Source organism: Cydia amplana, chromosome 11 (genome assembly GCF_948474715.1).
Source record: "Cydia amplana chromosome 11, ilCydAmpl1.1, whole genome shotgun sequence".
Taxonomy (NCBI): domain Eukaryota; kingdom Metazoa; phylum Arthropoda; class Insecta; order Lepidoptera; family Tortricidae; genus Cydia; species Cydia amplana.
Genome location: NC_086079.1, coordinates 15764904 through 15785030, shown reverse-complemented (window position 1 = coordinate 15785030; position 20127 = coordinate 15764904). Strand labels below are relative to the sequence as shown.

Genomic DNA, 20127 nt, shown 5'->3' with positions numbered 1-20127 from the left:
AACCCCCAGTTTGGGATGTTGATCAACTTATCAAATTTTTATCCGATTATACAGTAGATCAGAACAATGTTTTCCAAACAACGCGTCATACTGCCACCTTACTGCTTCTTTGCTCTGGTAGGCGCATACATGATTTAACTTTGCTTACGATTGACCATGACAATTGTATAAGATCAGATGAATGTATAATTTTTTGGCCCCAGTTTGGCTCAAAGACAGACTCTAGTAATTACAGGCAGTCCGGTTGGAAACTATTAGCAAATACCAGTAATAGTAAGCTAAATCCTCTTTTTTGGATAGAACGAACTATATCACTTCTAAATGACAGACGTAATACTGCTAAGTCTTTTAATTTGTTCATGACACTTAAAGGTCGGCCGCAGCCAGCCTCACGGACGGTCATTGCTAATTGGATAAAAACTTTGTTTAAAGAAGCGAACATAGCAGCCGCTCCAGGTAGCATTAGGTCAGCTGTAGCTTCAAAAAGTTGGTGGGAAAATCATTCCCTCGATGATATTATGGCGCGTGGAAACTGGCAATCAGCTAACACTTTCCAACGATTTTATAGGAGAGAGGTAGCAAGAACAAGTACTTCTTCTACAAATGTAACACGATTGTTTAATCCTGTATAGGTATTATAATAATTAAATAGATTTAAACTAAAATTGTTTTTTCTGGCACTGTGCCTGGTTGTGATCATTGTAGCTAATTATTCGGCCAACATTGTACAATTAATATTAGTACATAAATAAATTATAGTAAATAACTATAAATCATTAAATCTTATTTACTAAGTGTAAAATTATCTATTAAAATAATAAAATAATTGAAATCGATATTTCAGTATTTTAATTCATCATTCATTCAGATACCTACTAATCAGTCACATTGGCGCTATATTACATTAAAATTAATTTAATAAGGGGCGACACCAGGCGATAACAAACAGGTCTCAATTATAAAGCTTCCAGTGACGGTCAAGTAATTTAATAGACGCGTTTTACCTGAAATAAAACGCATATTAAAATACTTACCTCACTGGAAGCTTTCATTTCATTTCTGCCTGGTGAAATTGAGCCAATGACAAACAGCTCACCGGACATCTTTTACCTGGTGTAAAGATGGCGCGGTCCGCCAGGTGTCGCCACTGTCGCCGGAAACCGAAGTCAAATAAAGCACTAGACTGGTGATAATTCGACGGAAACAGATATGCTATCTCAATTATAAAGCTTCCAGTGAGGTAAGTATTTTAATATGCGTTTTATTTCAGGTAAAACGCGTCTATTAATTTAGGTAGGTAGTTTCATATTTTATGATGCGTTCACGTGCTCCTAAAACCTAAAAAACGCACTTATAGTGTGACCCAATGGTTGGTGGTATTAAAGATTTGAACGCACTTTTTCGTTTCTGAATATTACGTCCTAGAGTTAAACCAAGATAAGTCTGCAACGATTTTAATAGCAGACGCAGTGCAGGTGTTATTTATTTATATATACGTTATAATTTCATAGAAGTTTGACGTTTTAAATAACACTAGCACTGCGTGTGCAGACTTATCTTGGTCTAACTACTCTCTAACTCTTTCTTTCAAACAATTAGATTCTCAGCAGCAAATTGAATCTTAGTGTGTAAACTGAATAAAATTACACTTAGGGTATACTTATTTAAAACTTAGCACAAAAGTGGGTCTAAATATGCATATTTTATAAACACAAAATATCGCTTTGTTTAGGCGTAAATTATTATTTAGTTAACTCTTTCCCGGTGGGTGGAGATCTTTATTAAGTGACACAATTCATTCGGCGGGAAAGATTAATGGCATCTTTTATAATAACCGCCCGAAGAGCGAGAATTCACTGTTCCTACCTAATCTAAATTTAAACGGGGTTTCGTTGAAAATATGAGTTCTTGGGTCAAATACCATTTTTGAAATTATTAGTTCCATGACGTTGGAAGCTACATTGTGTACTACCAGACACCAGAGACAGTGCTTCTTTAAAAAATGTTTACATGTCCGTTTGTACCTACAGAATCAAAAGTAGCGGATCAGACTTAACTCAATGATGACTTAACTACGCGTCAAAAGTAGGTAGGTACTAGGTACTTATGTAGGTACATATATACCATTATCTAATAACTTAACAACAAAAAGAGATAGGTATGGTATAATATGTCTCTATGGGCCTGATTTGAACTTTAATTAAGTCAAAAGTTCATATATGGATCAGATATGGGGCTATTCATAAATTACGTCATTTCAAATCTTCTGGACATCGGATGATGGTAGCATGACGTAGGAGGAACCGGGGTCATTCGAAGCATGATTTTTGTATGATTTGGGGGGGGGGTCGTCAAAAATAGATGACGTAATTTATGAACAGCCCCTATGTCAGTATCAAAAGTGACGTTTCTGATACTTTCTTACTTTTTTTAGGGTTCCGTACCCAAAGGGTAAAAACGGGACTCTATTACTAAGACTCCGCTCTCCGCGTCCGTCCGTCCGTCCGTCCGTCTGTCACCAGGCTGCATCTTACGAACCGTGATAGCTAGACAGTTGAAATTTTCACAGATGATGTATTTCTGTTGCCGCTATAACAACAAATACTAAAAATAGAATAAAATAAAGATTTAAGTGGGGCTCCCATACAACAAACGTGATTTTTTTTTAAGCAACGTCGGGCGGGGTCAGTACTTGGATGGGTGACCGTTTTTTTCTTGTTTTTTTTTTTGCTTGTTTTGCTCTATTTTTTGTTGATGGTGCGGAACCCTCCGTGCGCGAGTCCGACTCGCACTTGGCCGGTTTTTTTTTTACTTTAGACAGAACTTCTTTGCTTCACCACAGACAAGTGTCAGTCAGTTATTTATGGCGGGCTTACCGCGGCCCAATATGGCGGCTAAGCCCATGATTTAAGCCGCGAGCCCGTCGATTTGGTAAAACACGAAACGCATTAATCATATTTTTAGCCCCTTTTAGGAGACTTAGCGTAAGTACGGTGTGAAAGGCGAAAGTGAAATTGTAAAACAATCCAGGTACGTTTTTATGGAGTTTTTGAGCTTATTTATCGCCCGCATGGTGATTTATATGAGCTGAGCTACCTACCTTAGGTATTTTTATCATCAAAAATCAATCATTTTTACTCATTACTATCTTAACCGTGTTTTAGGATAGGTACACTTTTTCTCGTGCCCTGCGTATCGGGATAACCTGCCCCTGTAAAGTCTATTTTTTTATTCCGTAGACTGAAATGACAGTTAATAGTATGAACATGAAATGTCATTTCATACTATTAACTGTCATTTCAGTCTACCGAATAAAAATAGATTTTACTGTACCTACTCTCTAAGTCCACATAATAAGAAATAAGATAAATACCTATGTTTACCTGCACCATATCCGCCTTATCCGAATCCTTAGTCTTAGGCAAGTCTTAGGGCTGATTTAGATGGCGCGCGAACTCGCATGCGATTTTAGTCACATTGCGGACTGTTGGTTACGTCCAATTGAACCGACTGATCAAAACCCGCAGTGTAATGAAACTCGCATGCGAGTTCTCGCATCGTCTAAATGAGCCCTTAGGCCCGAAAAATATTGTAAGCAGTCATTCACCTCGACGCTCCTGGCTATACGTTATAGTTTCCTTTTCCAACTGCGATTACCAAGATCTTAATAGCATCTCAGGTTATCAGCTCAATACTCAACAAGGAGAGCCCACGCCCGATTGATATGCTAACTCAAGTCGGTTTCGTAAATCTAAATCCATATTCTCGGGCAGTGCGAGTCGCATATTGAGAAGCATTCAAAGGCGGCCGCTTGCTTCGATTCACAAAGACCCAGAGGGGTTTAGGCTTGCTGGAAAGGCCGTGTTTATTAATTCCGACAGATGAATTTGTCTTGAATTTGAATTTGAACGTAGCTAGCAGGAGTGAGAGTATTAAATGGACTAGTTAAACCGCTTGGAAAAAAAATTATTTACAGACGAAATGCTTTTAACATGTGCATCGAAATTTATAACCGCATACCCGAAGAAATAAGGTCACTACAGGGACCTCTCTTTAGGCGTGTACTGACAAATTGGTTATTGGACAAATGTTATTATAGTGTTAAGGAATTTATTGAATGTAATGGGACTGTTATATAATTTGTACTGTTTAATGTTAATTATTATTATTATTTACTATTCTGATATTATTTTATGCTTATCTAATGAATTTTGATTATATTGAATTTAAAATGTCCTGAATTATGTGTTAGGTATTTATGTATTTTAATATTTGCATGCCTGTATGTGGGCCGAATACACTGAACAAAGAAAAACTGTATTACCAACTAATCAAAAACTGTATTCTGGCAAATAAATGATTTGATTGATTGATTGATTGATTGATTGAGCAACTGTACACAGTAGAAAAGCCTAAACGGCAAGAACCGAAAAAAACCTACCAGTTTTCGGTGACAAGAAGAATTCTTCAGAAAACTAGGTAATGTTTGCAAAAATACTGATAAAAATTCTCAAAGTATTTGTAGGTTGGTAATGGTAGTGTGGTAACCTTTGTTCCTTTAGTATAGGTAGTATAGGTATGTATATAAGTTTCATGCTCTACTAACGGTCCAAACTTCGTACCGCCAGTCAATGAATGTCATAATTTTCGAAACTCACACCCCCGAAAACCTAGAAAACGATGTCCCTCTTACTCATATGTGTCACACACATGAATTACAAAGCTCAATTTATTTAACATAGACCAAACGCATAGGTACACCCAACCAATACCAAACTGCGACGTTTAATTTTTGAAAAATATCACTACATAGTATAAAACAAAGTCGCTTCCCGCTGTGTGTCCCTATGCTTAGATCTTTAAAACTACGCAACGGGTTTTGATGCGGTTTTTTTTAATAGAATGATTCAAGTGGAAGGTTTATGTATAATTTGTTAACCCGTGCAAAGCCGGGACATGCCGCTAGTTTATTATAATTTGGTAGATCTACTTAGGAGTCTTAAACACCAAAGTCATTTCCAGTATTTCCTGCGCCAAATCTCAATTCAGGCATCAGTGAATAGCCCCGAGTTCACAATGACCGGCCAATCTCACAGCGCCAACGTACGTATTATAATTAATATTATACCATACGTAGGCACATCTACATCCCGTTCATCCGGCTATCACGTGAAGAAGAGACTAGCAGGCCAATTCAAACATGCACTGTCATCAAACCGATATTAATGATATTGGAGTAATATCAGTTAGCTGTCTTTCGCACGGGCGTCTCGCTCGCACAATTACATTGTACGGACAAGTCAGAACGATATTATGAACGCGTGAATAACAGTTAACTGATATGATTACTTACATTATTATTCAAATATCGGTTTGGTGTCAGGTGCACGTTCGTGCACGTGCCTGTAAGTCTCAAATTGCCAAAAATATCCATTATAAAAAATCCAGATAAAATTCATAAGTCATAACCCGTTATATACAATTAGAATACGCCTCCTGGATCATATTTATTCCGGGGTCCCTTTGTTTCCCGTAAAGTTTTAAGTCATAATTGCATTTGTTAGTTTGTCATATTTTCATTAGTCATAAAACCGTTAACTTTTCAGGATTTTCGTAAGGTTATCCTATGGATAGGTTAGGTTTTAGGTTAGGTTTGTTTTATGGCAATCCTAACAAGTGACGCGTTTCTGAACCAAATGAATTATGACTAACGAAAATGCGGGCAAACAATACATTATGACTTAAAACTATTTGGCAAACAATAGAGACCCATTTATTCTCGGCCAAGTCTCAATGTGGATAAATCATTAACTAATCATTACAAAATAATCAAATTACATAAAACCATTGTAACAAAGGATGATATTAACAATAGTTAAGCAATTATTCCGGCGGTCTAATCCTAGTAATCCCATTAAACGCAAATATTATCTGTAAATCGGACCATTGAACACGTGTTGGTTGTTAATTAGTCTCTCCTCTCACTCCAAGCCATACCTAATGAAACTCGAGCAGGTTTAGGAATATGATCTAGCTATATCTAAATAGAGTCTGTGCGGAAAGAGAAGAGTCGTAGAATCTATGGGCTCCCTTACATTCCACGACTCTTATCTTTCCGCACAGACTCTAACCTTGATTCAAATTAAGTATAACGGTGTATTCGGGTATTTCCGAATGAAAGATAGTGGCGGATAATTCCGAAAGGTCACTCTTACTACAACGGAATAAGAGTGATATTACAATAATTTTCGGGATTACCCGATTTCCGGAATTACCCGAATAAACCTTACCTATTTTTATTATAGCTGGTAACTTACTCGTGTTGACTGGATTCTTGCAAGTTGGGTGCAGTGCAGTAACGTAAAAATATGTACGTGTGTACGTGAGTAGGACGCAAAAAATTCGTTCGATTACTTATTCGAAATTTGAAGCTCCATCGAACCGCGCAAAACACGCATGGCGTCCAACGGTTAGGTAAGTATAACTTTATTTGAAACGGTTAGTTCCCGATTCGCCGGATTCGTGTTTCGTCGGATTCTCTTATACTCGGATTGTGACGTCCTAAAGTAAATCCGGCGAATCAGGGATCCGGCGAAACAAGAATCCGGCGAATCGGGGACTAACCTTTGAAACGCACATTTATCAATTACTGAAATAGGGTGGCATCGGGCGAAATTGAAAAATAAGTCACTCGCGCACAACTTTTCAGCTTGATTGAGATTTATTGTCCACATTCAACCTTTTATTGATTTATAACAGTCAAGCCCGAGCACTAATCTGGCTCCAATTTGTGATTGTCAGCGTACAAGGAAAACCAACTATTTCTGATGGTGGCCTTTTAACGGATTCTCTAGGGGTCAAAGAGCGCGCGAGTCTATTTCCATACAGAGATTTTTTCAGGTTTACAGTGCAAGTACCACATGTAGTATACTCGTAGTAATAAAAGTAATAAATAATTTTCTCGACCGAGAGGTGCTAAATTCAACTGGCACTTAGACTTTGGACTCTTTATTTTTGATAGTTTCAGTTCCTCTCTATTTAGTCTATTTAGCCTAAAATTATCATTGCATAGAAAATGTTTGAGCTCAGACCAGACCGACAATAAAAACAATATTATCGCAAACTCCCATACGTTTCGGTAAATTAATTCCGGGGCTTATATTAAATCCAACGTAGGTATCCTTTAAAAACAGGCATCTGTTTTTTCAGCTCGCCATATTTGTAATGTTGGCCCGTTACTCGGTTAGCGTAGAATTTTTACGAAAAAAATACAATTGTGTGAGTTTTACTTTATGCGTGTCCGTGTATGAAAACAATCGACACCGCCGTAATCAGGTGTGGCTCACTCCGCGATTTCGTCGCGTCGCTACAAGTACATGCGGCCCACACCAATTTTGGTGTCTAGCCATCGTAGTAGCCGCGTACCGCTACGGACGGCACCTAGTGGTCATATCTGTCGTAAGTCGTAATACGAGTAGACTTGTTTTGTTAGAGAGTGAGTCAATACGGAATAATAACTCCAAACATCCCTTTCATTGTGCGTAGGGTTTGCACGACGGATCCGAAATGTATGGGAAGATCCGCGGATCCGGATCCAGATCCGGATAATTTCATAGATTACGGATCCGGATTGCAAACCCTAATTGTGCGTGGCACTTTTATTCGTTGCGATTCGCAATGTTAGGCAGAAATACATTTTCAAGTTGGTTTATATTTTGAAACAGCGAATTATAAACTAATAGCTGTTTATTGGAATCTATAGTTCTTCCCAATAATACTCTAAGACTTATAAGCGATCTCCAACCCCTATCGAACCGGCAGCATACGAAATTTTAATCAGAATCTAACTGGAAAATATTCAAATGAAGCAGACGCTAAACAGAAATCCATTCAGAATCCAATTTAATTTGGCCCAGCCGGGCTTAAATGTCGGCTCAATAAAATGATATAGGTTTTAAATGACAATTGAACCTTATAAATGGTCCTTGGAGCGGTATTTTGTTATATCAAGTGTATTTTGTTTAATGAAACCGATGAAACGTATCTTTACGCAAAATATCGTCTCGCAAAAAAGTAAATAATTTCTGAGAATTAAAAAAAAATGTACTGTTTTTTTACCCTACGGAAATACAAGAGTTCTTAATTCGGCAGTGGTTAGTAACATGTGGAAATAATCTTTATTTATTCTACAGGTAAGTCTGAATTGAAATAAAACATTAAACACTCGATTCAAATTATTATAATCATAACACATAATGAAGAAATGAACATCAGACAATCAGCGCACATCCCTTGTCCATAACAAAACCAACAAATAAAAATAAATGCAACTTTCGACACTTAAAACAAAATAATGTTACTCCTATAAATAATTCCTTTAAACATTGGCTGCGTCTATCAAAGTAAAATGTATCCGTCTCTTTCGCACGTTGAAACTTATCACTGTTGTTAGAAAGAGACAGCTGACTTTTCTTGAAAGAATGCAACAGGCATGGCAGTGATAGCTCATGTTATAAGAGTATGTCGTTGGGTAAATCTAGGTTTTTCTATATAGGATCTAGGTTTCATCATCTCTTCAATACTGGTCTGCAACAAAATAAAGTATTGTTATTAGTCAATTAGTACACAATTCCAAAAAATATCTAAAACACGTGGCATTCTAAATATGTACCTTATGTAGTTGCCATAAGGCAGCCTTTCGTATGGAATTATTGTAATGCCACATACAGTCAATGTGTAAAGTTAAACTTAACTCTTTTAATATTAGGTACGCATCTGAATACTGTTTACAGATTTTTTTTAAACATGATTTTTCAGAACAGAATAGAACCATGACAAAAAAATCATATGATATTTCAGAATGAGAAGAGTCTTCGCAGCCGTCTTTTTAGTAAGTATTTATTATTTTCCTATGTTTACAGTGTAAATCTAATTCTATTTTCACTACTTTTATTTAAAAAAAAAACATACAACCGAATTGAGAACCCCTCCTTTTGAAAACTTAAAGGCGGTTGAAAAAGGTTGGTCTGTATTTTCCATTTCATATTTTTACGAAAATGTCCGAATTCCAAAAAAATATTTTCAAATTACTAAAAGGCATATTACAATATGCACAATACAATACACACTTTATTGCACACCTCGTTACAGAAAACAATACAAATAATAAAAAAACCGGCCAAGTGCGAGTCGGAGGGTTCCGCACCATCAACAAAAAATAGAGCAAAACAAAAAAAAACAAGCAAAAAAAAACGGTCACCCATCCAAGTACTGACCACGCCCGACGTTGCTTAACTTCGGTCAAAAATCACGTTTGTTGTATGGGAGCCCCACTTAAAACTTAATTTTATTCTGTTTTTAGTATTTGTTGTTATAGCGGCAACAGAAATACATTATCTGTGAAAATTTCAACTGTCAAGCTATCACGGTTCGTGATATACAGCCTGGTGATAGACGGACGGACGGACGGACAGCGGAGTCTTAGTAATAGGGTCCCGTTTTTACCCTTTGGGTACGGAACCCTAAAAAAAGAGGTATAGGCGTTATGAGTGTATAGAATAGTTCATATCGTCGCTATACTTACTCAACCATGAGGTTGAGTAAGTATAGCGACGATATGAACTATTCAGATATGCAGATATGAATCTGCAACAATCATTTGATGGAAATGTCGCTTTTCTTTCATTCGGAATACGGGTGTTTTTGTCATCAAATGAGTGTTGCAGATACGAGGTTGAGCTCTATACTTAATAGCGGCGATATGGTGCCTTAACTTACTTCTTCTGAAATCCGAATTTGCTCAATAAAGTAGGCTGATTGCTAGGCACGGATACAGTTCGCTTCAGCCCCGGTACCCTGCAGGTGGACTTTTTGAAGTTCGGTTTGTACGGCTGACTTAATGGCAGTGGTCTTATGGTGCCATTGTAAGCTCTTTTAGGAGGCGAGTCGCCGAAAGATTCCTGTAAAATAAGAATACATCATTATATGCACAGAACAAGTTAGAATGGCGATGCGAGCAGGGTACTTACGTGTCGCCGCCGGTTTTGAGCAAACGCTCGCATGCTACTCGCCCGCGCTGACCGAAAAACGAAGTAAACATGCCTTTTGCGCCACAATAACCTTCAGATTAAGAAGGCAGACATCAAATCTGTCTAAAGGAGGCGTATCCATTCACCAGGCACACAAGTTTTTACTACCGTTGCGCGAGTGTTAGTAAATGTGGAGAGGAACGAGCGGCGACACCGGTTCCGATACTAACTGCGCGCGATAGCCATTCTAACCTCTTTAATATGTTCTGTGATTCTATGTATAGTAGATTGTTAACCAAGGGGTGAAAGGCACTCATTCTTGCCGAGGTAATTTGGTGCTCGAACGCAGTAAGAGCGCCAATAGTCCGAGGCTGAAATAATACCTTTCACCCGAGTTAAACACTTAAACAGTTAAACTTCGAATACCAGGAAAGTAAAATGCATGTGATTTTAAAAACTTGACTGAGTTACATTTTTATACTGTTTCTCGAGGGTACTTTCAATTAACAATTTAGGTAAAAGAATCGTTATTTATGGAATGGGGAGTTAAAAATCAGAATGAAAATTGTATAACAATTCCATTTAAAACCAAATTTCAATTGTTTATCTTAAAAACAAAAAAGAAAGTCGTACTTGGAAAGTTAAATGCTCTAGTGCAGAAACGTATCACTTTCTGCACACCTTTTAGAACAACAATGACCCTCTTTCAGAGCATGAGAAATAAAAATATTTTTAAACAACTACTCCGCGCGTATGATATGATGGTCGCGGTTACCAACGTGGTGACGACTTGCGTGAGGTTTTATTAATGATCTGATATATAGCTCGTATAAGATTATTTTAAATTTTTATTATAGGGTATATTACCTGAGAATCCGCTGGGGTAACCAAATTCTCCATAGGATAAGTGTTTTCTATCACAGATTCTTCACTTAAAACTTCTCTAGACTCATTTTCTAATCTCATCCTAAACGTCCTACATCTAGGGCTAGGCTCTAAAACAGGACTAGGTAACTTCACAGGACTATTACACGGGGAATTTTCTTTCTGAGAACTCCCGAGCTGAGAATCTTCAATCTGAGAACACTGGGAATTTATCTCCAATTTATTCTCAATTTTAAACGGATTTTTACTAACACTTTCCGAAAATTGATCTATTTCAGTTTTATTCTCAAATTTAAACGGATTTTTATTCCCACTTTCCGGAGATTGATCTATTTCAGTTTTATTCTCAAATTTAAACGGATTTTTATTCACACTTTCCGGAGATTGATCTATTTCAGTTTTATTTTCAATTTTAAACGGATTTTTACTAGTCCTCTCTGGAGATTCCTTTATAACAACACTGGGTCCGTTGAAAAACTTACTTTCTACTACGTTTCCGTCTAAAGTCGTTCTAGGGAACTTGCTCAGTCTTTTCAAAACGGAATAAGTATTGCTTAAACTTTTCTTAAAAGATCTTTGCTTATTTTCTAAGACAGGAGATTTGTTCTGAGGTAGGTTTCTTTCGATTTCGGCGCCTTGGAATGCTGTGTTTGGGTCTTGCGAGTTTATGGAGTCTAGATAGGTATCGCTTAGGTTTAATGTTGCGTCTGGGTCTAGTTTTGGTTTTTTCAACGCCGGTTCTACACAGTACATGTTGCTTAGTGTTTCTATTGATAAACTGAAAAGGAATAAAGTATTTAATGACATGTATACTTGGTCAAGCAGATCTTGTCAGTAGAAAAAGGCGCGAAATTAAAATTTTCTATGGGAATATCCCTTCGCGCCTACATTTTTCAAATTTGACTGACAATATACATGTGCGACCGATATTGTACAGATAACGGTTAATTTACCAATTGCGCTCATGTTTGGCGCCATATAGAGGTGCAATTTAAAAATGGTTTAGAAATAAAATTGGTATTGGGGTGATTTGTCGATAAAATGTATAATATAAATTATATCCTCCTAAGGCCCAACGGAAAATTGAGTATGTAGTCAGTACGGCCCCTAGTCTTACCAGTAGTACAATTGTTTTATACTCATTCCGACCCAAGTACTTAGAAGACTTTTTTTTAATGTTATTGTGCTTATACAGCACCTTGTACAGCACTTTGTTTTTTTTTTCGAACTTGTTAAATGGCTCACAGACAAAACAAAACAGTCCTTTAGAAGTTCGTACACGCCTATTTCGATGAGCGCGAAATTTGAAAACAATGGGTTTTCTATTAAGTCCTACTGGTAGGACCGTGGTACGCTATGACTACACAATTGTTGAAGGAGCTGGGTCTGAATAACGAAGTTAATAAGTACTATGAGTAGGACCTTGGGCCTTAGGAGGATATTTGAACTATTTTCATACCTTTCGTCCTGAGTCTCCGGAACGATTTTAGCCACCAGATTAACAACCTTCCTCGTCCTAACCGTAGGCACGGCTATGATTGGCCCCATTTTCCTCTTTTTTTGCCCGCGGGTTATTATGGTTGAGATATTCCGAGCGTCATATACTGTATTTTATAAATTATATTTGAACTATTTTCACACCTTTCGTCCATAGTCTCCGGAACAACCTTAGCCACCAAATTAACAACCTTCCTCGTCCTAACCGTAGGCACGGCTATGATTGGCCCCATTTTCCTCTTTTTTTGCCCGCGGGCTATTATGGTTGAGGTATTCCGAGCGTCATATAATGTATAATATAAATTATATCCTCCTAAGGCCCAACGAAAAATTGAGTATGTAGTCAGTACGGCCCCTAGTCTTACCAGTAGTACTATTGTTTTATACTCATTCAGACCCAAGTACTTAGAAGACTTTTTTTAAATGTTATTGTGCTTGTACAGCACTTTGTTTTTTTTTTCGAACTTGTTAAATGGCTCACAGACAAAACAAAACAGTCCTTTAGAAGTTCGTACACGCCTATTTCGATGAGCGCGAAATTTGAAAACAATGGGTTTTCTATTAAGTCCTACTGGTAGGACCGTGGTACGCTATGACTACACAATTGTTGAAGGAGCTGGGTCTGAATAACGAAGTTAATAAGTACTATGAGTAGGACCTTGGGCCTTAGGAGGATATTTGAACTATTTTCATACCTTTCGTCCTGAGTCTCCGGAACGATTTTAGCCACCAGATTAACAACCTTCCTCGTCCTAACCGTAGGCACGGCTATGATTGGCCCCATTTTCCTCTTTTTTTGCCCGCGGGTTATTATGGTTGAGATATTCCGAGCGTCATATACTGTATTTTATAAATTATATTTGAACTATTTTCACACCTTTCGTCCATAGTCTCCGGAACAACCTTAGCCACCAAATTAACAACCTTCCTCGTCCTAACCGTAGGCACGGCTATGATTGGCCCCATTTTCCTCTTTTTTTGCCCGCGGGCTATTATGGTTGAGGTATTCCGAGCGTCATATAATGTATAATATAAATTATATCCTCCTAAGGCCCAACGAAAAATTGAGTATGTAGTCAGTACGGCCCCTAGTCTTACCAGTAGTACTATTGTTTTATACTCATTCAGACCCAAGTACTTAGAAGACTTTTTTTAAATGTTATTGTGCTTGTACAGCACTTTGTTTTTTTTTTCGAACTTGTTAAATGGCTCACAGACAACAAAACAGTCCTTTAGAAGTTCGTACACGCCAATTTCGATAAATTTGAAAACAAAATGATGGGTTTTCTATTAAGTCCTACTGGTAGGACCGTGGTGCGCTATGACTACACAATTGTTGAAGGAGCTGGGTCTGAATAACGAAGTTAATAAGTACTATGAGTAGGACCTTGGGCCTTAGGAGGATATTTGAACTATTTTCATACCTTTCGTCCTGAGTCTCCGGAACGATTTTAGCCACCAGATTAACAACCTTCCTCGTCCTAACCGTAGGCACGGCTATGATTGGCCCCATTTTCCTCTTTTTTTGCCCGCGGGTTATTATGGTTGAGATATTCCGAGCGTCATATACTGTATTATATAAATTATATTTGAACTATTTTCATACCTTTCGTCCTGCGTCTCCGGAACAACCTTAGCCAATCCAATTAACAACCTTCCTCGTCCTAACCGTAGGCACGGCTATGATTGGCCCCATTTTCCTCTTTTTTTGCCCGCGGGTTATTATGGTTGAGATATTCCGAGCGTCATATACTGTATTTTATAAATTATATTTGAACTATTTTCACACCTTTCGTCCATAGTCTCCGGAACAACCTTAGCCACCAAATTGACAACCTCCTCGTAGGCACAGCTATGATAGGCCCCATTTTCTTAACTTTTTTCGCCCACGGGCTATCATTGAGGTATTCCGGGCATGGAGCATACTGTATTATACAAATTATATTTGAACTATTTTCATACCTTTCGTCCTGAGTCTCCGGAACGATTTTAGCCACCAAATTAACAACCTTCCTCGTCCTAACAGTAGGCACGGCTATGATCGGCTCTACTTTCTTAACCTTCTTCAGCCAAGGAGTATCATCATTCAGGTATTTAGCGAAGTCCGGGCTCCATATGCTGGGGTGTGGCGCGGTGCCTTTGTCTTTCCAGTTGTCCGTTTTGATACCGTTTGGCTGCAAAAAACGAAGGGTTAATCAGTAAATACGCTGTTTTATCAACGTGTGGTAGTGGTATCAAAGACATATTGATTGAGTAGATGCGTAAAATCTAAGACAATTATATCGAATTTGACAGGTAAACGGGATGGCACTGTACAGCTCCATACATTTTGCGGTAACTCTGATTGTCAAAAGTTGACGTTTGACAATTCAGTGACCGCAAAAAATATCGCGCAGAACTAAGGGGCACGTTTTTTTTCATACACTTTACCTCTCTATTACAATCAATTCTCTTTGGTGTTATGAAACATCAAAAGGATTTTTACCACGGAAGTAGAGTTAGTTAGACGCACGTTAGTACGTTGGAAAGAATCCACCTTATTTACCCATGTTCATAATTTTGCTTAATTAAAATCATTCAAAATTCTCTAATTTCTTTTTAGGGTTCCGTACCCAAAGGGTAAAAACGGGACCCTATTACTAAGACTCCGCTGTCCGTCCGTCCGTCCGTCCGTCCGTCCGTCCGTCTGTCACCAGGCTGTATCTCACGAACCGTGATAGCTAGACAGTTGAAATTTTCACAGATGATGTATTTCTGTTGCCGCTATAACAGCAAATACTAAAAACAGAATAAAATAAAGATTTAAGTGGGGCTCCCATACAACAAACGTGATTTTTGACCGAAGTTAAGCAACGTCGGGCGGGGTCAGTACTTGGATGGGTGACCGTTTTTTTGCTTTTTTTGCTCTATTGTTGATGGTGCGGAACCCTCCGTGCGCGAGTCCGACTCGCACTTGGCCGGTTTTTTTAAATAATTTCCACGTATTTAAAAAAATATAATTCTATTTTTATGACTGCTGTATAACAATAAGTGTTTATTACATTATTAATAGTAATTATTGTGTTAGCAGTACTAATTACCTACCAGCAACTAGCAAAAAAAATGAAATACATTATTATTTCGATTGGATTATGGGTCTATTACTCACAACAGGTCTGTAGTCCGGGTGCCAGTCATCCATCCTCTTCAAGGAGAATGGGTCCAAATTCCCTAAAGCTAGCTGAAACGCTGTCTTAGGGTCTAATAATTCACCAGCATTCACGCACAACGCTTTTTCTATGTCTGAAATTAAACAAGAAACACTGAAATCATCGAAAATAAATTCGGAAGAAAGCTGAAGACGCTGTTCGATTTCAGCTTTGGCCACTTGAGGCTCTGCTCTTTTTAGGGTTCCGTACCCAAAGGGTAAAAACGGGACCCTATTACTAAGACTCCGCTGTCCGTCCGTCCGTCCGTCCGTCTGTCACCAGGCTGTATCTCATGAACCGTGATAGCTAGACAGTTGAAATTTTCACAGATGATGTATTTCTGTTGCCGCTATAACAACAAATACTAAAAACAGAATAAAATAAAGATTTAAGTGGGGCTCCCATACAACAAACGTGATTTTTGACCGAAGTTAAGCAACGTCGGGCGGGGTCAGTACTTGGATGGGTGACCTTTTGCTCGTTTTTTTTGCTTGTTTTGGTCTATTTTTTGTTGATGGTGCGGGTTCCGCACCATTCCGGTGCGGGTTCCGTACGTGCGCGAGTCCGACTCGCACTTGGCCGGTTTTTATTTACCTTCGTCGTCAGGTTCAGTCAGCCGCACCATCTGCCTCTCTATGGGATCGTAGACGTACTGGTGTTTAAACGTCGCTTCTGCCTTTAGGAAGTCCTCCCGGTATTCATCGGTCACTGTGAGACTGGACCGGTTGAAGAAGCTTGGTAGCTTCTTCAGGGCCTGCCAAAGGTAATATGATGATGATTGTGATGGTATTCCTTATGATGCTATATAAATTACTTTCCATTAAAACAATACAAAATATGTTTATAATAAAATCTTTATGCCCATGCTAAATGTGCTTCATTTTTATTTTTACTGTTTATTATGTTTTTGCGCTTTTAGTAATTTTAAAAATAATAAATAGAAGTGGGTTTATTATGACAACACCAATTGTGTTTCTCATACTAACTTCATAGTAACAATTCGTTTTGAAGTTTCCTAAGGAGTAGCTGATGTAACCAGCCAGAAATCTATCCTATTATGATATTGTTGAATAAATCAGTGGCTGAATTTCGAGAAAATATACATACATTGGCAAAATTACTGTCCTGCGTAGCCGTAACGAACTGCCTGGCTTTAGCCAATCCGATCCCAGGCAGCGACGCGAGATAATCACATCCAGACATGATGCACATCTGCCGGAACTTGTCGAAGCGGTAGTGCTCGATGGGGCACCGCATCACCAGAGGCAACTTGGCGGTCTCCACTAGCGTGCCCGTGCCCTCGAGGTCCATTTTGAAGAGAACCTGTTAATTTAAGCACATTTATAAAGTACACCCAAGGCCAAAAGTATGGAATCAAGGCTGTTTTTTTTTGTTGTAGGTATATTTGAATTCTAAATTTTACATTAGGCAGCCCCAAAAGAATAAAAAATACAGGATAAATATCAAAACATCCTAAACTATTATTAAAAAGTAAATATGTAAATAGGAAAATGTTATAATACCCTTTTAATTAACACATACATTTTAATTTTTTTTTTATTAAATTGTCAATGTGTAGTATACAATCCATCGCTTAAAAAAAAATACATTTTTCTACTGTAATACAAGCTTGTTTCCATACTTTTGGCCGGGAGTGTATGTACATACATGATAAACTGAAATAGAGGTGATATACTCAAGAAAGTGACCAAGCCCGCTGGTGGCCGAGGCCGGAATCGAACTGGCGTCTTCCGCTTATGCGGCTAACGTCCTGATCACTAGACCACTCGGCCACAGCGATACCCGTGCCTATGGCTATGGAAACATTACGGTGGTGGAACATTATATCATTTAAAGTGGTAACACACTATCGCACCGCACCGCGACCTTGGTGCGTCGCACCCATAAGTGAGAGCGAGAAAAAGATATCCGTTTCTCGCTCTCACTTATGGGTGCAACGCACCCAGGTCGCGGTGCGGTGCGATAGTGCGTTACCACTTTAAATGATGTCATTGTCACCGTAAAGTTTACCACTGATAGGGATAATCAAGTGAAATTCAGTTACCTAGTAAATAGTAAATGTAGTGTAAGCAATTATGTTAGTAAATTCAGTAAAATCGGCATTCTATTTTATGCAGGATGATTTCTTAAGCGTCTCGAAACTTACCAAACTTAAGTATATACATCATTAAAAAGAAACAAAGATTCTAAGGTTACTAAAACATGATTATGACGAAATTTATTGATTCTTACCTTAGTGCACCCAAACAGTATCAAGTCAGAGTCCTCCGTTATAACCAACTGCGCTATATTCTTGATGTTCAAGTATGCCAACTGAGCATCAGCTTCGTACGGAGCGACTATGCAATCCACGTTCCGGTTACGGCACTCCTTGATAAGGCTTAGGGCCATAGCGTGCGTAATGTCGACGCTCCGTCGCATGTAAGATCGGGCTTCTTCGATCTGTGGAGTTGATGCTATTTTGAGTTTTATCTATGAAAGTTGCAAATGGGTGAATCAACTATTTCTTGTCACTCGTTGACATGGTTACGTTCCCCTGGGTCACTCTTGAAAACCTGATTTTTATTCTCCAAACACGCTTTTTTGTGAAACTTATAAACCCTTTCCATAGAGGGTCGTCTACCAAGCGTGTCAGAAGAAGGTGGTGGACAATGCCTTCTAACAATATATGCTACTATTGTCTCTTGGCTGACCGGACAGAATAACAACAAGAAATAGTTGATCCACCCAAATACATGATCCTCAGTTATCACAACGCACGCCTGCTCGCGCTTGCGCCACCTAGCGGTCATAACTGTCGTAATAGACGCCTTTTGTTAGAGAGTGAATCTTCTGTACCTAGTACTATTATTTATTCTGCGACTCTACAACTAGTTAAAAAATTAAATTTATAGAGCATAGTGTGTTGCATTATATAGTTAATGCTGTTTTTAAGTTATTCAAATTGATGATTAGCCATGTATGTTTAATATCAGTTATCTAAGTTAATAAATACCTTTCCAAGACTTAATAATTCAGCTGCTCTTTTCTTTGATATGTCACGAGACCTGAAATGGAAAAATTTATACATATTTATGAACTCAACTGTACATTGATTGATTGTCCGTTCATTTAAGTTTATTAAAAAAAAAACCGGCCAAGTGCGAGTTGTACTCGCGCACGGAGGGTTCCGCACCATCAACAAAAAATAGAGCAAAACAAGCAAAAAAACGGTCACCCATCCAAGTACTGACTCCGCCCGACGTTGCTTAACTTCGGTCAAAAATCACAGACTAATTAAATAATTCTATAGATACCAAATGTTGATATGATTACAAACATTACATTGTAAGAACAATCATGGTACTAAAACTATATTATTTTTTAAAGATTTTTCCAAATTTTGGAAGTTTTAGATCTAATTCGAAAGAAAAAAAATCCACAACATATACATCTATACTAAGAACTACATAACAGACAATAGTATAGATTGTAATAATAAATCAACACATACTCTCTCCTCTTAGCTTCAGTCATAGCTTTGGCTGGCAGGTGGCGTCCATCAAACACCAGTATTGGTTTAACGTTCTTTGACAACAGCATCGTCACATACTTCAAGCAATACTTTATATAGCTGGAATCAAAATTGTGTTTTGTTAATTCAATTATTTAACTTTACCTTTCAAAGCCTGTTGCCTCCCTAAGAGGCCACAAAAGATTGTTTTTAGTTGACCTAATACCATGCCAGTAGAATTTAGAAGAGACCTGACGTATGTGCAGTCATAAAGTTTTGTGTCATATAAAGTTCTTGCAGCAGTAAAAATTAATGAATAGCTTTTATTTTATGACTTGAAGGACTAAAATAGATGCAAAATGTATCAAATATGTACTACACAGTTATGATAATTAAAGACTGCTTTAGTCTACTATATAAACAGACCAATTTTAGGTTTTTTAATTCAAAAAACGACGAAATATGAAAAGTGTTAGCAACTCACATGTCAGTCTCTTCTCCTCTTACTAACTTATCAGCACAGGCAAAGGCTCCCTTGTGCAGCCAACAATACGAGTCTATGACGACGGTGCACCCGCTGAATTCGCCCACGTTAGCTCGCCGTGAGGCCTTCTCCAAAAACGGAATCAAACCTGTGATACCCATATTGGAGATTCCAAAACACTTATAAACACGATTTATTTATAATACATTTATATCTATCGTCATGACATGATTGTACTAGCAATTATTTAATAATTGCGGTCATAATACTGTTGGAATGGAATATTTGGGATAATAATTCGCCCAAATATCCAAAAACATTGAACTAGAAAATTGACATTGACAGCTAGTGTCAAAACATAGAAATCCCGCCTTTTGCACAATGCAAAAGGTGTTCATAGAGTATGTTATAAAATTTCCGAATCTGCAACTATTCAAAAATTTAAAAACGAAAATATTTATTTACTGTTTGTTGTTACCAAAATCATATTTTAAATTGCTGTAATGTATCCTAATAAACTACACTATTTCC

At 37.9% G+C, this 20127-nt stretch overlaps 1 protein-coding gene across 1 annotated transcript; it reads right to left on the bottom strand.

Moving 5' to 3' along the window:
* Positions 1-8417: 8417 nt before the first annotated feature.
* On the bottom strand, positions 8418-20030 carry LOC134652068 (exonuclease 1). The gene is made up of 11 exons (XM_063507219.1): positions 19597-20030; positions 19113-19232; positions 18615-18666; positions 17852-18061; positions 16706-16921; positions 16193-16352; positions 15559-15692; positions 14373-14584; positions 10896-11691; positions 9778-9959; positions 8418-8586 (listed from the first exon to the last, which is right to left on the bottom strand). The coding sequence occupies exons 1-11, from the start codon at positions 19755-19757 to the stop codon at positions 8568-8570; spliced, it is 2262 nt and encodes a 753-aa protein (XP_063363289.1). The 5' UTR covers positions 19758-20030; the 3' UTR covers positions 8418-8567.
* Between the last annotated feature and the right edge of the window lie 97 nt (positions 20031-20127).

Bases quoted from the DNA above. Each gene is read 5' to 3' on its own strand.
- LOC134652068 (XM_063507219.1), bottom strand. From the start codon at position 19,757: ATGGGTATCACAGGTTTGATTCCGTTTTTGGAGAAGGCCTCACGGCGA. The intron at 18,062-18,614 runs GTATTTATTAAC...TCAACTCCACAG, and splicing joins AATTATTAAGTCTTGGAAAG to ATCGAAGAAGCCCGATCTTA. The intron at 14,585-15,558 runs GTGAGTAATAGA...CGTTTTTTGCAG, and splicing joins ACCCGGACTACAGACCTGTT to CCAAACGGTATCAAAACGGA.